Here is a 15,717-nt window from a genome sequence, read left to right as displayed (position 1 = left end):
GTTCTAGAACATGCGGTTGCCGATCATGCATGGTGCGCGCCCAAGACCCAAGTACCTGCCCCTCCTCCTCCTCCTGTTGCACATCCACCCGCGGTGCTTATAAAAAGGCCGGGGCCGCCATGTACCTCCTCGTCACTCTCGATTCGATCTCCTTCCCGAGCCATTTGCAAGTAGGTTTCCTCCATGGCTTCCTCTGCCGCAGCTTTCCTCCTGGTTCTCTCCCTCCTCGCTCTGCACCTCTGCTGCTGCCATGGAAAGGGCAGTGGCGGCGGCGGCGGCAGTGGCGTCACTGCCATCTACAGCCTCGGCGACTCCATCACCGACACGGGGAACCTGGCCAAGGAGGCGCCCCCCGGCATGTTCGAGACCATCAAGCACCTTCCGTACGGCGTCACCATGGGAACCCCGACTGGACGTTGCTCTGACGGCCTCCTCATGATCGACTTCCTGGGTACGTGCACTCATGTTTACTGAAGCCAAAACGTTGTTTCAGAACTTGGACACACTAGATGCGTTTCACTTCACTGGATTAAAAAAAACGAACAAGTAGATTGTGACTTGTGACACGCATTATTGATGTTTCGCTTATACATGAGTGCAGCTAAGGACCTGGGTCTCCCGTTCCTGAACCCGTACCTGGGCAAGAACAAGAGCTTCGACCACGGCGTGAACTTCGCCGTCGCCGGAGCCACCGCCGTGGACCCTGCCGACCAGTTCAACCTCACCGTGCCCATGCCTTTCGCCTCCAACTCCCTCAAGGTGCAGCTCCGGTGGTTCAAGGACTTCATGAAGTCCAGCTTCGGAACCGACCAAGGCAATTCCTAGCTCGTTCCTTTTCTCCTTTCATTTGCCCACATTCCTCGCACTGATCAGTCAGTACACTGTACACCACCACACTCGCTCTGCTCTCAAACAATTGAGATCTGAAAGTAACTTCAAAGATCTCTGTGTAAACATGCATTTTTGTGTGCGATTTCAGAGATACGCAAGAGGCTTCGGAGTTCTCTGGTTTTGGTCGGGGAGATCGGAGGGAACGACTACAACTACGCCTTCTTCGAGTACAAGCCTGTAGCCGAGGTGGAGAAACTCATCCCTGGGGTTGTCAAGACCATCATCGACGCTGCCAAGGTAAACGTCTCACACTTACTCCAGTTCTACCGATGATGAACTTGTTGTCACCGCATCGCTAAGTTTTTAAGATGACTCGAAGGAGAACGCCAAGCTGTGGTAATTCCTGTTCCTGACTGAACTGTTGCGACGACCACGCATGCAGGAAGTGCTCGACATGGGCGCGAGGAGGGTGATCGTCCCGGGCAACTTCCCCATCGGCTGTGTGCCGGGGTACCTGGCCATGAACGCCGCCTCGTCGGAGCCGGCGGACTACGACGCGGCGGGGTGCCTCCGGGAGCTGAACCACTTCGCCGCCAAGCACAACGCGCGGCTCCAGCGCGCGGTCGGCGAGCTGCAGGCGGCGCACCCAGGCGCGTCCGTCGCCTACGCCGACTACTACAACTCCTTCCTCGCCCTCCTCCGCAACGCCTCCTCGCTGGGCTTCGACGCGGCGAGCACGCGCAAGGCCTGCTGCGGCGCCGGCGGTGGCGAGTACAACTTCGACTGGCGGCGGATGTGCGGCTTCGAGGGGGCGACGGCGTGCGCCGACCCGTCGGCGTACGTGAGCTGGGACGGGATCCACATGACGCAGGCGGCGTACAGGGCCATGTCCAGGCTCATCTACCATGGCAAGTACCTGCAGCCGCAGATACTCAGCTTCCCGGAGAAATATGGCCAGACACAGACATAATCTTCATACATATAAAGAAAAATGCACATGCATCCGGCTAATTTTAGGCTTCAGTTGGGAGTACCTGGGAGCATCAGTAAGCTGTATCGATGTATGCTATGCTATGCTATGGAGCTTAGCAACGAATGGAACAAGCTGTTATCAATATACACTTTGCAGCATCTAGCTGGTGCAGCAGCAGTGGCATTTCATCTGAACTAAACACTGAAACACAAGGAATGAGTAGTTCATACCTTGCCCCAGTTGCCCCTACAGATACTTTGAAATTTTGAATGGGATTTGCCACAAGAATCAGAGCTGATTTCGTTCTGTAGACCAGAATGGCAGAGGAGAAGAAAAAAAAACTCGACCAGCAGGGGAAGATCGCCCCCGCGGCATTACAACCGAGAAGAAACCTCAGCCAAGCCATCCGGAATAGAAATGGTGAAATATTTACATTTACACTGAGAATACCTAGTTAAACTCAACATCCTGGTGAAATGTTTTTTATACAAAGCTGATTGAAACTTGGCAGCAGCATTGTCAAGTCTGGGTCAAGTTCATGCTTCTTCCAAGCCTCCTCAAATTGTTGTCCCTTGCAACTGCAATAGCACACACCATTACTTAAGAAAAGATATATCTAAGGCAAAAACAGCGGTGGGATGCAGCAGTAAATACAAGAAATTGCATGTTAACATTTTCATATGGATCACATTTTCATGTTTGCTTGATTGTGTTATGTTAAATAGTGGATAATGAAACCTAACATACAAGCAACTTCTCCAAATTTCCAAGTGGCACAACTAATACCATAAGGCAATTGATTGCTTCCTTGTTGTAAAAAAAAACATGGCATATGTGAATAGCACACCCTACTCTCATCCCTCAGGAGAAAGGGGGGTTTTTAGTGCAAAATGATTAGAGACAACCAACAAATCTCAGCTGTCTATGACAATAATGAGAATAGATGTGTGCTGTGCTCAGATCAGGCCCATCCCTCAAAATGGAATAGTGTGGCCCCAGCAGCAAGTCCATTCTGATAATTGCATTGCCGCAGTGGATAAATTATCTTCAATCAATAGCACAAGTCATCTCAAACATTCCAAACAGGTCAACTAAATGAAGAACATTATCGACTCTTCAAACTAGGAACACCTAGGCTGTAGAATAGTAGCCAGCGACAGAGAATGCACTGGTTTAAAGAATTCTTTTGAACCACATGGACTTTTAAAGTCTCATCCAATGTTTTACAGTCATCTAGTCGGACCTAGTCGCCATGGCACCGATAAGGTGATTAGTCGTCGATCAGGCCGATTAGTCGAGCCTAGTCGTCTGTATAGTCGTCCTATCATGCTAGGACTGATATGATATGTATACTATACATTACATAGTGTATATCAAGCATGAACACCGCAATGATGGTCAGTTGGTCACTCACTTGTGAGATTTGGGTGACAGCGGGTCTGAGGCACATGCATTTGTGCATATATACCTAAAACCTAATGGGCCTAATGCCAGCCCAGCAGCCCAACCACAGTTGACGCGGCCCATTACTGCAAATCTGATCGTTTTCCTACCTAGTCGAACGACTAATCGAACAACTAGAATTCTAGTCGCTCATACCTAGTCGTTGCTCCTTATCGGTGCCAAGGGAACGATAAACCTGACTAATCGCGACTAATCGCGATTAGTCGGACGACTGTAAAACATTGGTCTCATCACCACTAAGTAGCTCTTAATGTGATACTATGCATGTGATCTAGAAACTAGAAGTGCTAGTGAAGAAGAGTTCCTTACTTCTGAAGCAGTACAAGCATTTCCAGGATAAGAGTTCGTATGACCTCACGGCTGCTCCTTGTCGCTGACTCTTTATACAAGAGAACAAGTTCATCCACCAACCTAAACACAACGGAAGTGAGTTGGAGGCAACTACTTGCTAATTACACATTATTACACCTTTGGAATTTTCAGATACAGTGAGCACAACAAGCAGAACATGGTAAGTAAGAACTATGACATAAATGATAAATCACAACTCCTAATACCTTGAAGTATAAGGTGATTTCCTAATCCATGTAAGCTTGATGATGGCATGCATTTGCTCCAAAACCTGAAAAGAATTCACAGTTAAAATATCAAATTTCCATAATGAACTATATAAGAAAACTCCATACTATAAAAAAATTTAGCGCAGTCATCCTTACTCTAAAGAGTAATTAAGTGTATTGCACATGACCACGAAATTTTTCCTTACCAGAAGAACTGTCTTATCATCATCAGTGTGCATCCACTGGAAAAAGAGCGAAAAAAGGCGGCGAAAATGAGCCAATAAGAAGAGGCCCATAGCATCAAAAACTGGCCCAATAAGGGTCAGCCATGCAACACGGTGTTCTTTATTTAGTGGTTGCCGTTCCAGGTGGCCTAACATCTCACTTAGCATACGGTCATACCTGCAACCAATTAAAAAATTAATTTAAATAAGAGGATATGAGATAGTTTGAGAAAAAAACACAAGGCATTTTGTGGATATTTATATTAGAGTTGAGCCAGATTTTGCGATTATGCAATGTAATCATGGAACTCTGGAACTTATATTAGCATGAAAAATATCAGCCAATAGTCAGGCCAGTAACTTAATTCAGTATCCATCTAAGAAAACTTCAGTAAATCTATTTTTACTAGCTTGCCTTCTCCACAGTTACCAATAAAGTATAAACATTGTACCTTAGGCTCTTCAAAAATGATTCTGTATCTCAATTATGTACAGCAAATGATGTATTTCCCTAAAATATGTTGAAGCTTTCAAAGTTCCAAACCATTCCATAGGTAAACTTTAATTTCACACCAGATGAAATCATGTAAATTGCAGTACCTCAATTTAATTTTATTAAAACAAAAGGCAAATCATTTTCCCCAGTCATCTCTCTATTTTTTAGTTGTAAAGTTTAAATGGGATACCATAGTGCACAGCTCGTAAATTGAAAGGGAGCAATAGAAACCACATATATATTTCTGAATATGCATAGTCCAATAAAATACAACAGGATAAGTTTTTTTTTCTACATGGAACTTATAAGCTAGGAAGAGCACTAGAACAGACTTGATTACAAGTTCACAACTTAACTGAAAATAAAGGGGGGGAAATTGAACTGCAAAGAGATTTTACCAGGGGCTACGGGGATTATGTCGCTGAGTGCATGTTAACAATAGCACAGATACCTCAACAACACGATGCCATAACTCATCGTCGGCAGGAATGTTATGGCAGCATGCGTCAAGTATGGCATCTTCATACAAACTTAATTCTGTTACTTTCACGTTCTTCGCTACGTGTATGAAACTAACCATTCCCTGTTCCTGTCAATTATATGGAATAATGTTCAATAACAGGACCAAAGGTTGAACTGTGTAGTTAGCATCCAAAATTTAAATAAATGCTACTAAGACAAAGTTGGCACTAATATGCAGTCCCATACTATACTACTGCTATCCTCACTAGACAAACCAAACAATCAACAACAACGCCATATGTCCATACCTTAACTTCTGGTGACCAGTGATCCAAGGTTGTCAGAGCACACGGAATGACTATCCAACACAAATCACCAAGCTTAGGGTAACAAACCTGAAATACAAAAATAGATACTGAAGTAAACATCTCCAGTGCCACAATTTTACTATTTCACTTAGTAATACTGTTCTGCTGCTGGCCTGCTGTGGATACTAGTACTAGTCTTCAGTGCCAAAGATTTTCAGAGCAGTGAAATTTTCTCCTTGCAAACTTGTACTAGTTTTACAACCCATCTATTGACGAGAACGACGCTCAAGTACTATTCACAGAGTACAAACCTGAGACACCAGCCACCGGAACTGGTGTGCGGCGACCACAGCTTGCTCCTTGGGCGGCTTCACAGCCCCAATCTCGTCGTTGTCAGCGTCAACGCACGAGTCCTTCACCAAGGTCTTGAGAGGAGGCACCACCTCCGGCATCACTGCCACCACCATCTCCCCGAGGCTGCCCCACCCACCCGCCGCCGCCATCTCCCTCACAGCGGTGGCGGCCGCCCCCGCAAGGCCCGACGGGACCCAGTGCAGTGCGGGGAGCTCTGGGGAGCTCGCGAGGACGGCGGCGCAGAAGAGTAGCAGGTCCGCCGCCTCCTTGCCCGCCCCGGGCTGGGGCTGGGCCGGGGAAGTGGAAGGAAGGAGAGAGGCGAGGAGGGACTTCACGGAGGCGGATGAGCCCGCGGGGGGCTCGTAGGGCGCAGCGGCGAGGGGCTCGCGGAGCGGCGCTGCGATGCGGAGGAGGGCATCACAGGGGAGCCTCGCCGTCGCCGCTGCGGCGGAGGCCGTCGTGGCTTGGGGCATGGCGGACTCGAAGCTTCGAGCACGTGCCTGCTCTGCTGCGAAATCGGGTCAGTTCACGGCTTCACCCCTCGTCGCCGGTCGCCGCCGCCGTCGTGGTGCCACCGAAACTGCCATTCTGCTCGGCTGAGACCAGAGGCGCGGGTGAACGATCGGACGGTTCAAACTGATCCAGAAATCGCGATCCGATTTGGGGTCTGTTTGACAGTATATGTAAACAATGAGGAGTATTGTGTAAAATAACCGCTGTCAATTTGCTCCGCGCCGTTTTGGAGCCGCACTTATATGATCCGACGGTTCACAGAGGTCCGAACTTGGATCGCGATTATTAATCGCGATCCAATTTTGGACCGTATTTGAATGTTAACTGGAACACTAGGTCTTTTCTAGAAAAAGGGGCGCTGTCACTTTGCCCCAGCTCTCGCTCCGGCTGCGCCCACGTCACCCCTCCGCCGAAACGGGAGCCCTACGGCGGCGCCCCCAAATTCCAACCCTCCTCTGAACCCTACCTCCTCCCCTCCCCACGACCCCACCCCAATCCACCCCACGCCATGGCCCTTTCCCGCCGCCTCCTCCCGCTCTTCCTCCGCGGCGGCGCCCCCGCCGTCCGCGCCTTCTCCACGGCTGCCGCGCCCGCGGCGGCGACGGCCTCGGAGGAGGAAGAATCCATCACCGTGAAGGGCGTGCGCATCTCGGGCCGCCCGCTGTACATGGACATGCAGGCGACGACCCCCGTGGACCCGCGGGTGCTCGACGCCATGCTCCCCTTCTACCTCTCCCGCTACGGGAACCCGCACTCCCGCACGCACCTCTACGGCTGGGAATCCGACGCCGCCGTCGAGGCCGCGCGCGCCCAAGTCGCCTCCCTCGTCGGCGCCGACCCGCGCGAGATCTTCTTCACCTCGGGCGCCACCGAGTGCAACAACATCGCCGTCAAGGGCGTCATGCGCTTCTACCGCGACCGCCGCCGCCACGTCATCACCACGCAGACCGAGCACAAGTGCGTGCTCGACTCCTGCCGCTACCTGCAGCAGGAGGGGTTCGAGGTCACCTACCTACCAGTGCGCAGCGACGGGCTCGTCGACCTCGCGCAGCTCGAGGATGCCATCCGCCCCGACACCGGCCTCGTCTCCGTCATGGCCGTCAACAACGAGATCGGCGTCGTGCAGCCGCTCGAGGAGATTGGGCGCATCTGCAAAGAGAAAGGCGTGCCGTTCCACACTGACGCTGCGCAGGCGCTGGGGAAGATCCCGATTGATGTGAACAGGATGGGGATTGGGCTCATGTCCCTCTCCGGGCACAAGATTTATGGCCCCAAGGGCGTGGGGGCGCTCTACCTTCGCCGGCGTCCGCGTATCAGGGTGGAGCCGCAGATGAGTGGTGGTGGGCAGGAGCGTGGCATCCGCAGTGGCACGGTGCCCACACCGCTTGTTGTTGGATTTGGTGCTGCCTGTGAGATTGCGGCTCAAGAGATGGATTATGACCATAGGCGAGTCAGTGCTCTGCAGCAGAGGCTGCTCGATGGCATCTGTGCGCAGGTCGATGAGGTTGTCATCAATGGAAGCATGGAACACCGTTACCCAGGCAACCTGAACTTGTCATTTGCATATGTGGAGGGAGAGAGCTTGCTGATGGGGCTGAAAGAGGTGGCTGTGTCTAGCGGTAGTGCCTGCACTAGTGCCAGCTTGGAGCCCTCATATGTGCTGCGAGCGCTTGGGGTGGAGGAGGACATGGCACATACCTCTATTCGCTTTGGCATTGGCCGCTTTACCACCGAGGAAGAGGTTGATAGAGCAATTGAGCTCACTGTGCGTCAGGTGAAGAAACTCCGTGACATGAGCCCACTGTATGAGATGGCCAAGGCTGGCATTGACCTCAAGAGCATCGAGTGGTCTCAGCACTGAGGCAGTTTGCATGACAATCAGTCGCTCATAAGTTCTCTAGATGTACACGGAACACATACCTTACTAGGCCTCTTAGTTGCCTGCGCTTTGTTATATCCTGTTTTCTTTCAAAAGAGAAGCTGCCATGGTTGCCTTGGACTCATGGTTCCATCACCAGGTAGAGTAATCTTACTCTTTTCAGCATGCAGTAGAATTTTGAGTGTATGATAACATGTGCAGTATTTTCTTAGTGATTTCTTATGAGCATGCATTTGTGCATGTAATGATTTCAGTGATGATATGACTTGATCAGTTTGAAGGAGACCTAGTAAGGTTTCATTCTGTTGAATTAAATGCAGAATTCAGACAAGAGGAAAACAAAAACAGACTGCACATCTTAATATGTTTGCTTGTTCTAGGATCCTTAATTCTGGGTACTCTAGTAGGGGATTTTTTTTTCAATGAGATTTCGCAAGTGTCTGTGCTGAACTGCTGATCAAGAAATATACAAGGCACTTTCTTGCTTTCAGGATGCAATACAATAAATTCACCAAAAATGGATCCTGGTTAAGAAGGCTACGTTTTCATAATGCCTTTGAAACTGTTTATTTGGAGTTGTGCTATGGGGGTTTTATTCAAATCGGTACAAAGTCATTAGGATTTAAAACCAAATCTCCATATCCAATTGAATCCCAAGTTTATATCTTATGGAACTGCGATGGCAGGTTAAACTAGCGCAAGCATGCCAAAATTGATGAGCTAAAATGGCAATATCTAGCCACGTAACCGGATCTGGCCTTTGTTAATTTCCCACTAAAATTGCATTGCTGAAATGTATTGCGTGATATCAGACCCAGTTGTGACCACTGGGCTAAACTTGAATATTTCATCTCATATGTTATATTTGGCCAGTGTATGTTGAGGGACTAGATGGGGGGTAACTATTATTAGTAGATTGTGATAAAAAATACTTAGTTGTGCATTATTAATTTGGTTTCTATCATCAGTGTCTTCATCCAAAAAACATTGAGTTGCAAGGCTTTACCTGAATATACTGTGTTAGCATTGACCAGTCTACTGGTATATCAGTGAATTTCAGTTCTCTTGCATCTTGTTCTAGTATCATTTTCTTTTCCCTCAACCTTTCCATGCACTTGTTCATTAATCTTATGGTATGATTGTGTTCCGAAGTCTTCTCCATGGTCTGACTTCATTGATACATTTTTTTGGTAATTACACCATCCAATCACTAAATTAGTGATTATGGAACCAGATAGAGTTGACCTCCAGAACACAACTCTGGTTTTGTGCGAACTTTTTTTTTTTGCTAAAATTCTCCTCTCTTTTTTGAGAAGTCTAACATATATCATTTTCAAATATCTAATCTAAATATCCGCTTAAATATGGTTGCTGGAACCAATTATTTCAAAGAGTTGGCAGGCATATCATAAAGTTACTCCTTTTTGCCTGGTGGGATCAGATTTCTAGTTTCATTTGAAATATTTCTACCACAATCATCACTAGATGAGCTTGGTTGTGTCCAATTCGTATTTTGCTCGTGAATGTTTCTTGGTGACTAATGATCTCTGGAGATCCTTATGAGGCCATTAGCTAGATTTTCTTGCCATGTAAGGCACAATATTATGAGGCAAAGCAAGATACCTAAAGCTCATAAAACACCGCAAAATGACTTGTTTGCAATTCGTAAATCTTGCTTTGGTCATACCTTGATGCAAATCATCTTGTGTTATGGAGGTTATTTTCAAATTTCAATACATCTTTTAGTATCAGGAGTGATCACAATTGTAATTCGGCGCCTCATGTTGGAACTCTTTCAGGCTTTGTCTACAACTGGTGAAGACATTCCTGCAGGTGCAATCATCTCGTAGATCTGTTATACAGGAATGGATTCTTCAGCTGTCGGAAGGCTGAGATGTATATGTATTCCAGAGGTTTAGCTGTGCCTTTTTTTAAGGTAGAGTGTGTTGACAAAAATAAGGATACTTTAAATACTTGGTGTTGTCTGAAATACAAGTTCAAGTAGCAGTGTCAATGCTGTGAATATATTTTGGTCTGATATAAATGCTGCTATTTGCTTCTGGCAGATAAAATTACCTCAATTCGGATGTCAGCTAACATCCATATGTTTTCTGTTCATCTTCCAAATATATTGCACAAAGTTGCTCATCGCAAAATAGATAGAATCTCTACAAATTTGGTTACCAAGCTCAGTGTCAGTGAGGTCTTTTTCTTTCTTGGTAGTACTCATGCGCAACCGTGATGAATATAATACACGAAACTGACTAATTTGTACGTGAATCGCCATCTAACTAAGTGATTTGAGGTCTCTGATTCCGAGTTGTATATGATACGTAAATAAACGATTAGATGGGATAACAGACCATGAGACCTGCTGATTAGTTGTTTGGGCCCATGACCATTAAAAAGGTCCAATTAGACTCTGGATTATCCAAACCCAATCCTAGGTCTAATCACAAGAGAGTAGGATGGACCATAGTCACAAAGATTCGGAGTCGACGGGGTCGAGGAACGGGATACGGTCCTTGTGAGAGGTTTTTACAAGGTGGGGACGAAAATGACCCCGCGTTTCCGGGACGGGATCGATGTTCCCGGGTCGAGGAACGTACCCTCGATCCCGATTTCTGTGACTATGGGATGGACTAGGAAGACATGGAAACGCATACCCTGCTTCTCACTGCTACTTCCTGAAGTTCCTGTAGTTGAGGAGGGCAAGCACACTGATACCGATTACCAAAAAAAAACCGATTCCGATTGCCACGGCCATGGTGATGGGGTTGGCGAACGCGCGCTGGAAGAACAAGTAGAAACAAATCGCTAGGGGAACAGCTGCCATTAAGCTGGTGATGGCGATTCCCAAGATGCCCGCGAGGATCCCCGGAGCCACCATGGAAGTCCAGCCCTTGGCGGCGGCCATCCCTCCGGCTGCGGTCAGGCCGCCGACGTTCGCGGCTGAGGCCACCAGCGGCAGCTTCCGGTCGAACCCGAGCAGCTTCCCCACGCCGAGAGTCACCAAGAGACGCGCCGCAACCTGCACGAACGCGAACGCGAACGCGAACGCGAATATGCCGGGCGCTTTGTTGATGGCGTTGCCGATGCTTCCATTAGCTCCCACAGCTGCAAAGAGTACCTGCCAATGCAACAAGTTCAGTGAAATGCAGTAATGCACAGGTATCAGCTGTTACTTTGCACAAAGTATCTGTATGTTTCATTGCATCAATATGCTTTATTTTCCCTCAAAAAAATATGCTTTATTCATTCACATAGTATCTGTGTATGTTGATCTCAGAAAGGAAGGTAGAAAGAAGAAGAAAAAATGCTTGCCTGCATCAAAATCCCAGCCAGGGCCTCGTCTGACGGCGCAAGCTTCCCGATTTGAGAGGGGAAGAAGGTTGCCAAAGCCACCGCCACGGTCGCTGTTGCGTAGGGAAGGCTTGCCCCTTGTATGCCCAACTGCCGCCCCAGCATGCTCGTCGCGAGCTTTCCTGCTGTGCACATGGCAAACGCCGCCGCCACGGCCGTGGCGCTTGACGCAGCAGGTGGCGTATTGCCAGCGGCGGCTAACTGTTCGTCGGAGCCCTCTCCCGTTGGCCGCGAGTCTTCCGCAGGAATCATGGCAGCTAGCGCAAAGAGGGCTGTGAAGTAGAGTGCGAAGGTGGCGTCGCCAGCAGCTTGCCCGGCTGCCTGCGCTGATGGAGAGACTCCAAGAGCTTCACAAACGGCGGCGAAGCTGAGAGCTGACGGCCGGGGAGCCGGCAAACCGTCAGTTCAGAGCTCAGACTAGTTTCAGGCATGCCGCCGCAGCGGATGAACAGGAGCAAGAGGGGATGTATACCTTACCTCCACCGATGTGGCGGGTCATCACGGCTACCGCGATGTTCCAGTTGTCCGGCCCCAGCGACCGCATCGGGACGAGCCGGAACGCCACCACCGTGCCCATCGCCGTCGCCGCTGCGAAAGCAAGCATAGCACCGGAAGATGTTCAGAGATGGCATGCGACACACACGGCGCAGGAAGATAATCGACAGGCACGTACCAGATCCGAGCAGGAAGGCCAGCAGCAGCGAGCCGGTGGAGCGGAACACGCCGCGGCGGCGGCGGCGCAAGTCGGTGCGGAAGAGCAGCAGCGGGATGGCCAGCGGCAGCAGGTAGTCGAGCGCCACGCGGTAGGCCGTGGCGCCCGCCGCCACCACGCCGGCGCTGCTGGCCGCCAGACCCAGCAGCAAGCTCACCAGAGCTCCGGTCAGCGCCTTCCCCACGGGGCTTCGCTTCTCCGACCAGGTGCCCAGCGCGGCGGTGCTCAGGAGGAAGGTCCAGTTGCCCCAGTTGTCAGACGCCGGAACCAGGGGGGCGCGTCCATAGCCGCACGACGGCGATATCGGGCGCTGGCGGACACCGCCACACAACGATGAGGACAAGCGTGCAAGTGCAATCGCAGGGCCGCACGAGTAGATGCGGCGGCTGTGGCTGCGGCGGCGGTGAAGAAGAAGCTGAGCAGTGGCGCTGGCTGGGGCGAAGACGGCCGTGGCAGCTGCCATCCTGCGCAACAGTCCTGTTCGGCTCATAAAATGAATAATATTCGGTTGGTAGAACAAATAGTATTATGTGAGAGGAAATAAATTAAAATAAGTCAAGCCGCATTATAGATCAGATTAGCCAAACAGCCTCAACGACGGGGACAAGTTCGGTGAACTGATAGGCTGAACATGAGCATACTGACAGCGACAGCTAGGTGACTTCACTTGTTTGTTGGTGACTAGTGGTCTCCACTCTCAGAGATCCTTATAAGGTCATTAGCTACATTTTCTTCCATGTAGGGCACGACATTATGGTGCAAAACAAGATACCTATTAAAGCTCATAAAACACCACAAAAATGACTTGGTTTGCAATTAGTAAATCTTGCTGGGTCAGTTGCTCTAGCCATTGATGCAGATCTTCTCGTATCATTGAGTTCATTTTTCAAATTTGAATGCATCATTTAGTACCAGCAATCACAATTCTAGTTTGGTATGGTACCTCATGCGGGAACTCTTCAGGCTTTAATTTGTCTGCAACTGATGAAGCCTGAAAGTCATTCACACATTTGGTACGATTTGAGCTCAAGTAATGTTTGATAATTGTCTGCCTCATTGGATGAAGCCTTACAAGAATCCTAGGCCACGAAGCCCACATGGGCACACGACCGGCGCGGTTTTTTTATTTTTTATTTTTTATTTTTGTTTTTTATAAAAATATATTTTTGATTTGGAAATTTACAGAAATATATCCCGGCCGCCCCGCTACCGGACAGCCGGGACCCGGCCGCCCGGCAGCGGGGCGGCAAGGACATTTCTAAAAAAAATCACAAAAAAAATTACGCGCAGGTATTTGAGAGCCGGTTGCCCGGCAGCAGGACAGCCTGCCCCCAGGCTGCGGGGCGACCGGCCGGCCCAACGGCCTTTCCTTTCCCCGCACCACTGCCGCTCGAGCCCGCTCGTCAGCGCCCGCGACGCCGTCTTCTTCCTCCCCGCGCCGCGCGTCCACTGCCCCGGCGCCGCCCGCTGCTTCACCGCGCCGCTCGCGTACGGCCGCCAGCACGACGCTGCTCCTCCGAGCCGCGTCAATCAGCAGCACAGCGCGGCCCGATCTCCCCTGTCCCTGTGCGCCACCTCGAATCTTCCTCATCCCCTGTGCAGCGGTCGAATCCGCCAGCGCCGCGTCGTCTTCCTCCCGCGCCGCCCGGGCCAAGGACGTGCGCTGGACGAGCGCATTCAAGGCCGGGAGAGCTCCAGCGCGTGCACGCGGTGCACGCCGTCCGTCCTCGCGCCACTGCTCCCTCGCTCTTTCTCTCTCTGTCGGTGTGAGCCGCGTTAACACTCGTTTCACGCTCTCACCTCTGCCTCATCCCGTGAAGCACACCTCTTCCATGGCGCCTCCACTGCTCCTCTCTCTTCTCCACAGCAAGCCAGCGGCGGCAGGCAGCCATCTCCCCTCCTCCTCTGTGCTCTCTCCCGTGGCAAGCAGCATCCCAACGCCACCCTCTTCCCTCTGTTCCTTTCCCACGCCAAGCAACTGCAATCTCACCTCCCTCTCTGTTTCTTCTTCCCCACTGAGCCACCCACGGCAAGTAGCAGCAGCCCCTCATCCCCTTTCTCTTCCACCACACCACCGAGCAAGCATGAGCTGCAATCCCAACACCAGTAGCTCTCTCCAATCGATTCCCCTCCTCTGATTTCTCTAATCCGAGCAAACAAGGAGCTAGCCCCAACGCCTTCTTTTTCCACAGCAAGCAAACAGCACCCAGCAGCGCCTTCTCCCTCCTCTTTGTTTTTCTTCTCCACGCTAGAAGCAAGTAGAGCAACCGGCCGCCGCTGCTCCCTTGAACGAGTTCTGCCCACTCTAGCACTGCTCCCTTGTCCAATCAGCAAGCAAGCAAGCTGCAGCCAATGGGAGGAGGGCAGCACTACACCGCCGACCGCGAGCCGAAAGAGCTGCCGTGCCGGAAGCAGCGACACCGCTGCATCGACGACCACGCCAAGCCGGAGCAGCGTGAGGAGGACAGGACGTGGAGGAGCCACTGGGGGAGCCGCGCCGCACCAAGCTGCCACAGCCATGTCGACACCGACGCCGAGTCACCGACGCCCACGACGAGCTGAGCCGCGAGCCTTCGTCACGCCGGCCACGTTCTACTCCTTCGCCCCTAGGCCGCTCCTCTGCCGGGCGGCCTGGAGGACCGGCCGCCCGCCTCCAGATCGCTCCATTCCTTTTTCAAGCTCTCCATCCTTCAAGGCTTCGCCCAACTTAAAAAAAGAGTTATGTAACCATCAACGTTTAAAGGTAGGCTAATACAAACAGAATAGAGAGAAAAAACACGAGTATTAAAAAAGTGAAATCATACAAACAACATGGCAAAACACAACACAAAATAGGCTTTCGGTGACATTATAAAATTGAAATTCAGATCTACTACAACAATGATTGATTTAGATCTCGTTCGGTTGCGTGTGTAAAGTTTTTAAAATAAAATTTTTGCACATTTGAAGTATTAAACATAAACTAATCACAAAACTAATTACGGAATTCGCCTGTAAACTATGAGACAAATTTATTAAAATTAATTAATCTAACATTAGCACATGTGTACTGTAGCAGTTACTGTATCAATTTAGTGTTTAATTAGTCTCGTCTCGCAATTTACAAGCAAACTATGCAATTTGTTTTTTATTCCGTCTAGATTTAATACTCCATGCATGTAAGATTTTTTTTCGATACGCTAGTATTGGAATTTTGAATTTTGCAACTAAACAAAATCTATTTTTGCATTACCTTGAGGCCGTGTTTAGATCTCTTGCCCAAAAATTTTTGAATTTTTTTTGGTAATTTAGAGTATTAAATGAAGTCTATTTATAAAATTTTTTGTGCGAATGGGTTGTAAATCGCGAGACGAATCTAATGTAATTAATACATGATTAGTGAATGATTACTGTAGCATCACTGTTGCAAATCATGAATTAAGTAAGCTCATTAGATTCGTCTCGCGATTTACAGTCCATCCGTGCAAAAAAAATTAAATAGATTTTATTTAGGACTTCATGTATATGTCCAAACATTCGATGTGATGTTTTTTGGTGTAAACATTTTGAATCTAAACAGACCCTAAGTCACAGACACT

At 49.5% G+C, this 15,717-nt stretch overlaps 4 protein-coding genes across 5 annotated transcripts; 2 read left to right on the top strand and 2 right to left on the bottom strand.

Moving 5' to 3' along the window:
* Window positions 1-101: 101 nt before the first annotated feature.
* On the top strand, window positions 102-2,031 carry LOC120668608 (acetylajmalan esterase-like). Its single transcript, XM_039948354.1, has 4 exons — window positions 102-451; window positions 602-814; window positions 980-1,128; window positions 1,274-2,031. The coding sequence occupies exons 1-4, from the start codon at window positions 184-186 to the stop codon at window positions 1,799-1,801; spliced, it is 1,158 nt and encodes a 385-aa protein (XP_039804288.1). The 5' UTR covers window positions 102-183; the 3' UTR covers window positions 1,802-2,031.
* On the bottom strand, window positions 1,995-6,284 carry LOC120668607 (uncharacterized protein At2g39910-like). The gene is made up of 7 exons (XM_039948353.1): window positions 5,630-6,284; window positions 5,319-5,405; window positions 4,947-5,137; window positions 4,035-4,230; window positions 3,826-3,890; window positions 3,578-3,679; window positions 1,995-2,382 (listed from the first exon to the last, which is right to left on the bottom strand). The coding sequence occupies exons 1-7, from the start codon at window positions 6,143-6,145 to the stop codon at window positions 2,265-2,267; spliced, it is 1,275 nt and encodes a 424-aa protein (XP_039804287.1). The 5' UTR covers window positions 6,146-6,284; the 3' UTR covers window positions 1,995-2,264.
* A 251-nt stretch (window positions 6,285-6,535) lies between these two features.
* LOC120668606 (cysteine desulfurase, mitochondrial-like) lies at window positions 6,536-10,161 on the top strand. 2 transcript variants are annotated; one of them, XM_039948351.1, is made up of 2 exons: window positions 6,536-8,203; window positions 9,864-10,156. In XM_039948351.1, the coding sequence occupies exon 1, from the start codon at window positions 6,694-6,696 to the stop codon at window positions 8,044-8,046; it is 1,353 nt and encodes a 450-aa protein (XP_039804285.1). In that variant the 5' UTR covers window positions 6,536-6,693; the 3' UTR covers window positions 8,047-8,203; window positions 9,864-10,156. The 2 variants fall into 2 exon arrangements, with proteins under 2 accessions (XP_039804285.1, XP_039804286.1); XM_039948352.1 differs by having other exon boundaries at window positions 6,551-8,107; window positions 9,862-10,161.
* A 407-nt stretch (window positions 10,162-10,568) lies between these two features.
* LOC120669486 (uncharacterized membrane protein YjcL-like) lies at window positions 10,569-12,602 on the bottom strand. The gene is made up of 4 exons (XM_039949228.1): window positions 12,101-12,602; window positions 11,905-12,015; window positions 11,389-11,801; window positions 10,569-11,194 (listed from the first exon to the last, which is right to left on the bottom strand). The coding sequence occupies exons 1-4, from the start codon at window positions 12,600-12,602 to the stop codon at window positions 10,745-10,747; spliced, it is 1,476 nt and encodes a 491-aa protein (XP_039805162.1). The 3' UTR covers window positions 10,569-10,744.
* Between the last annotated feature and the right edge of the window lie 3,115 nt (window positions 12,603-15,717).

The sequence above is a fragment of the Panicum virgatum genome, chromosome 4N (assembly GCF_016808335.1).
Source record: "Panicum virgatum strain AP13 chromosome 4N, P.virgatum_v5, whole genome shotgun sequence".
Lineage (NCBI taxonomy): Eukaryota > Viridiplantae > Streptophyta > Magnoliopsida > Poales > Poaceae > Panicum > Panicum virgatum.
This window is presented reverse-complemented; position numbering and strand designations above follow the sequence as displayed.

Excerpts from the sequence above, each read along its gene's own strand:
- LOC120668606 (XM_039948352.1), top strand. The coding sequence starts at position 6,694 with ATGGCCCTTTCCCGCCGCCTCCTCCCGCTCTTCCTCCGCGGCGGCGCC.
- LOC120669486 (XM_039949228.1), bottom strand. The coding sequence starts at position 12,602 with ATGGCAGCTGCCACGGCCGTCTTCGCCCCAGCCAGCGCCACTGCTCAG. Across the intron at positions 11,802-11,904 it reads GACCCGCCACATCGGTGGAG|CTCTCAGCTTCGCCGCCGTT; the intron begins GTAAGGTATACA and ends CCCGGCCGTCAG. Across the intron at positions 11,195-11,388 it reads TGGCTGGGATTTTGATGCAG|GTACTCTTTGCAGCTGTGGG; the intron begins GCAAGCATTTTT and ends TTGCATTGGCAG.
- LOC120668607 (XM_039948353.1), bottom strand. The coding sequence starts at position 6,145 with ATGCCCCAAGCCACGACGGCCTCCGCCGCAGCGGCGACGGCGAGGCTC. Across the intron at positions 3,891-4,034 it reads ATGATAAGACAGTTCTTCTG|GTTTTGGAGCAAATGCATGC; the intron begins GTAAGGAAAAAT and ends AATTCTTTTCAG. Across the intron at positions 3,680-3,825 it reads AAATCACCTTATACTTCAAG|GTTGGTGGATGAACTTGTTC; the intron begins GTATTAGGAGTT and ends CGTTGTGTTTAG.
- LOC120668608 (XM_039948354.1), top strand. The coding sequence starts at position 184 with ATGGCTTCCTCTGCCGCAGCTTTCCTCCTGGTTCTCTCCCTCCTCGCT. Across the intron at positions 452-601 it reads CCTCATGATCGACTTCCTGG|CTAAGGACCTGGGTCTCCCG; the intron begins GTACGTGCACTC and ends ACATGAGTGCAG. Across the intron at positions 815-979 it reads CAGCTTCGGAACCGACCAAG|AGATACGCAAGAGGCTTCGG; the intron begins GCAATTCCTAGC and ends GTGCGATTTCAG.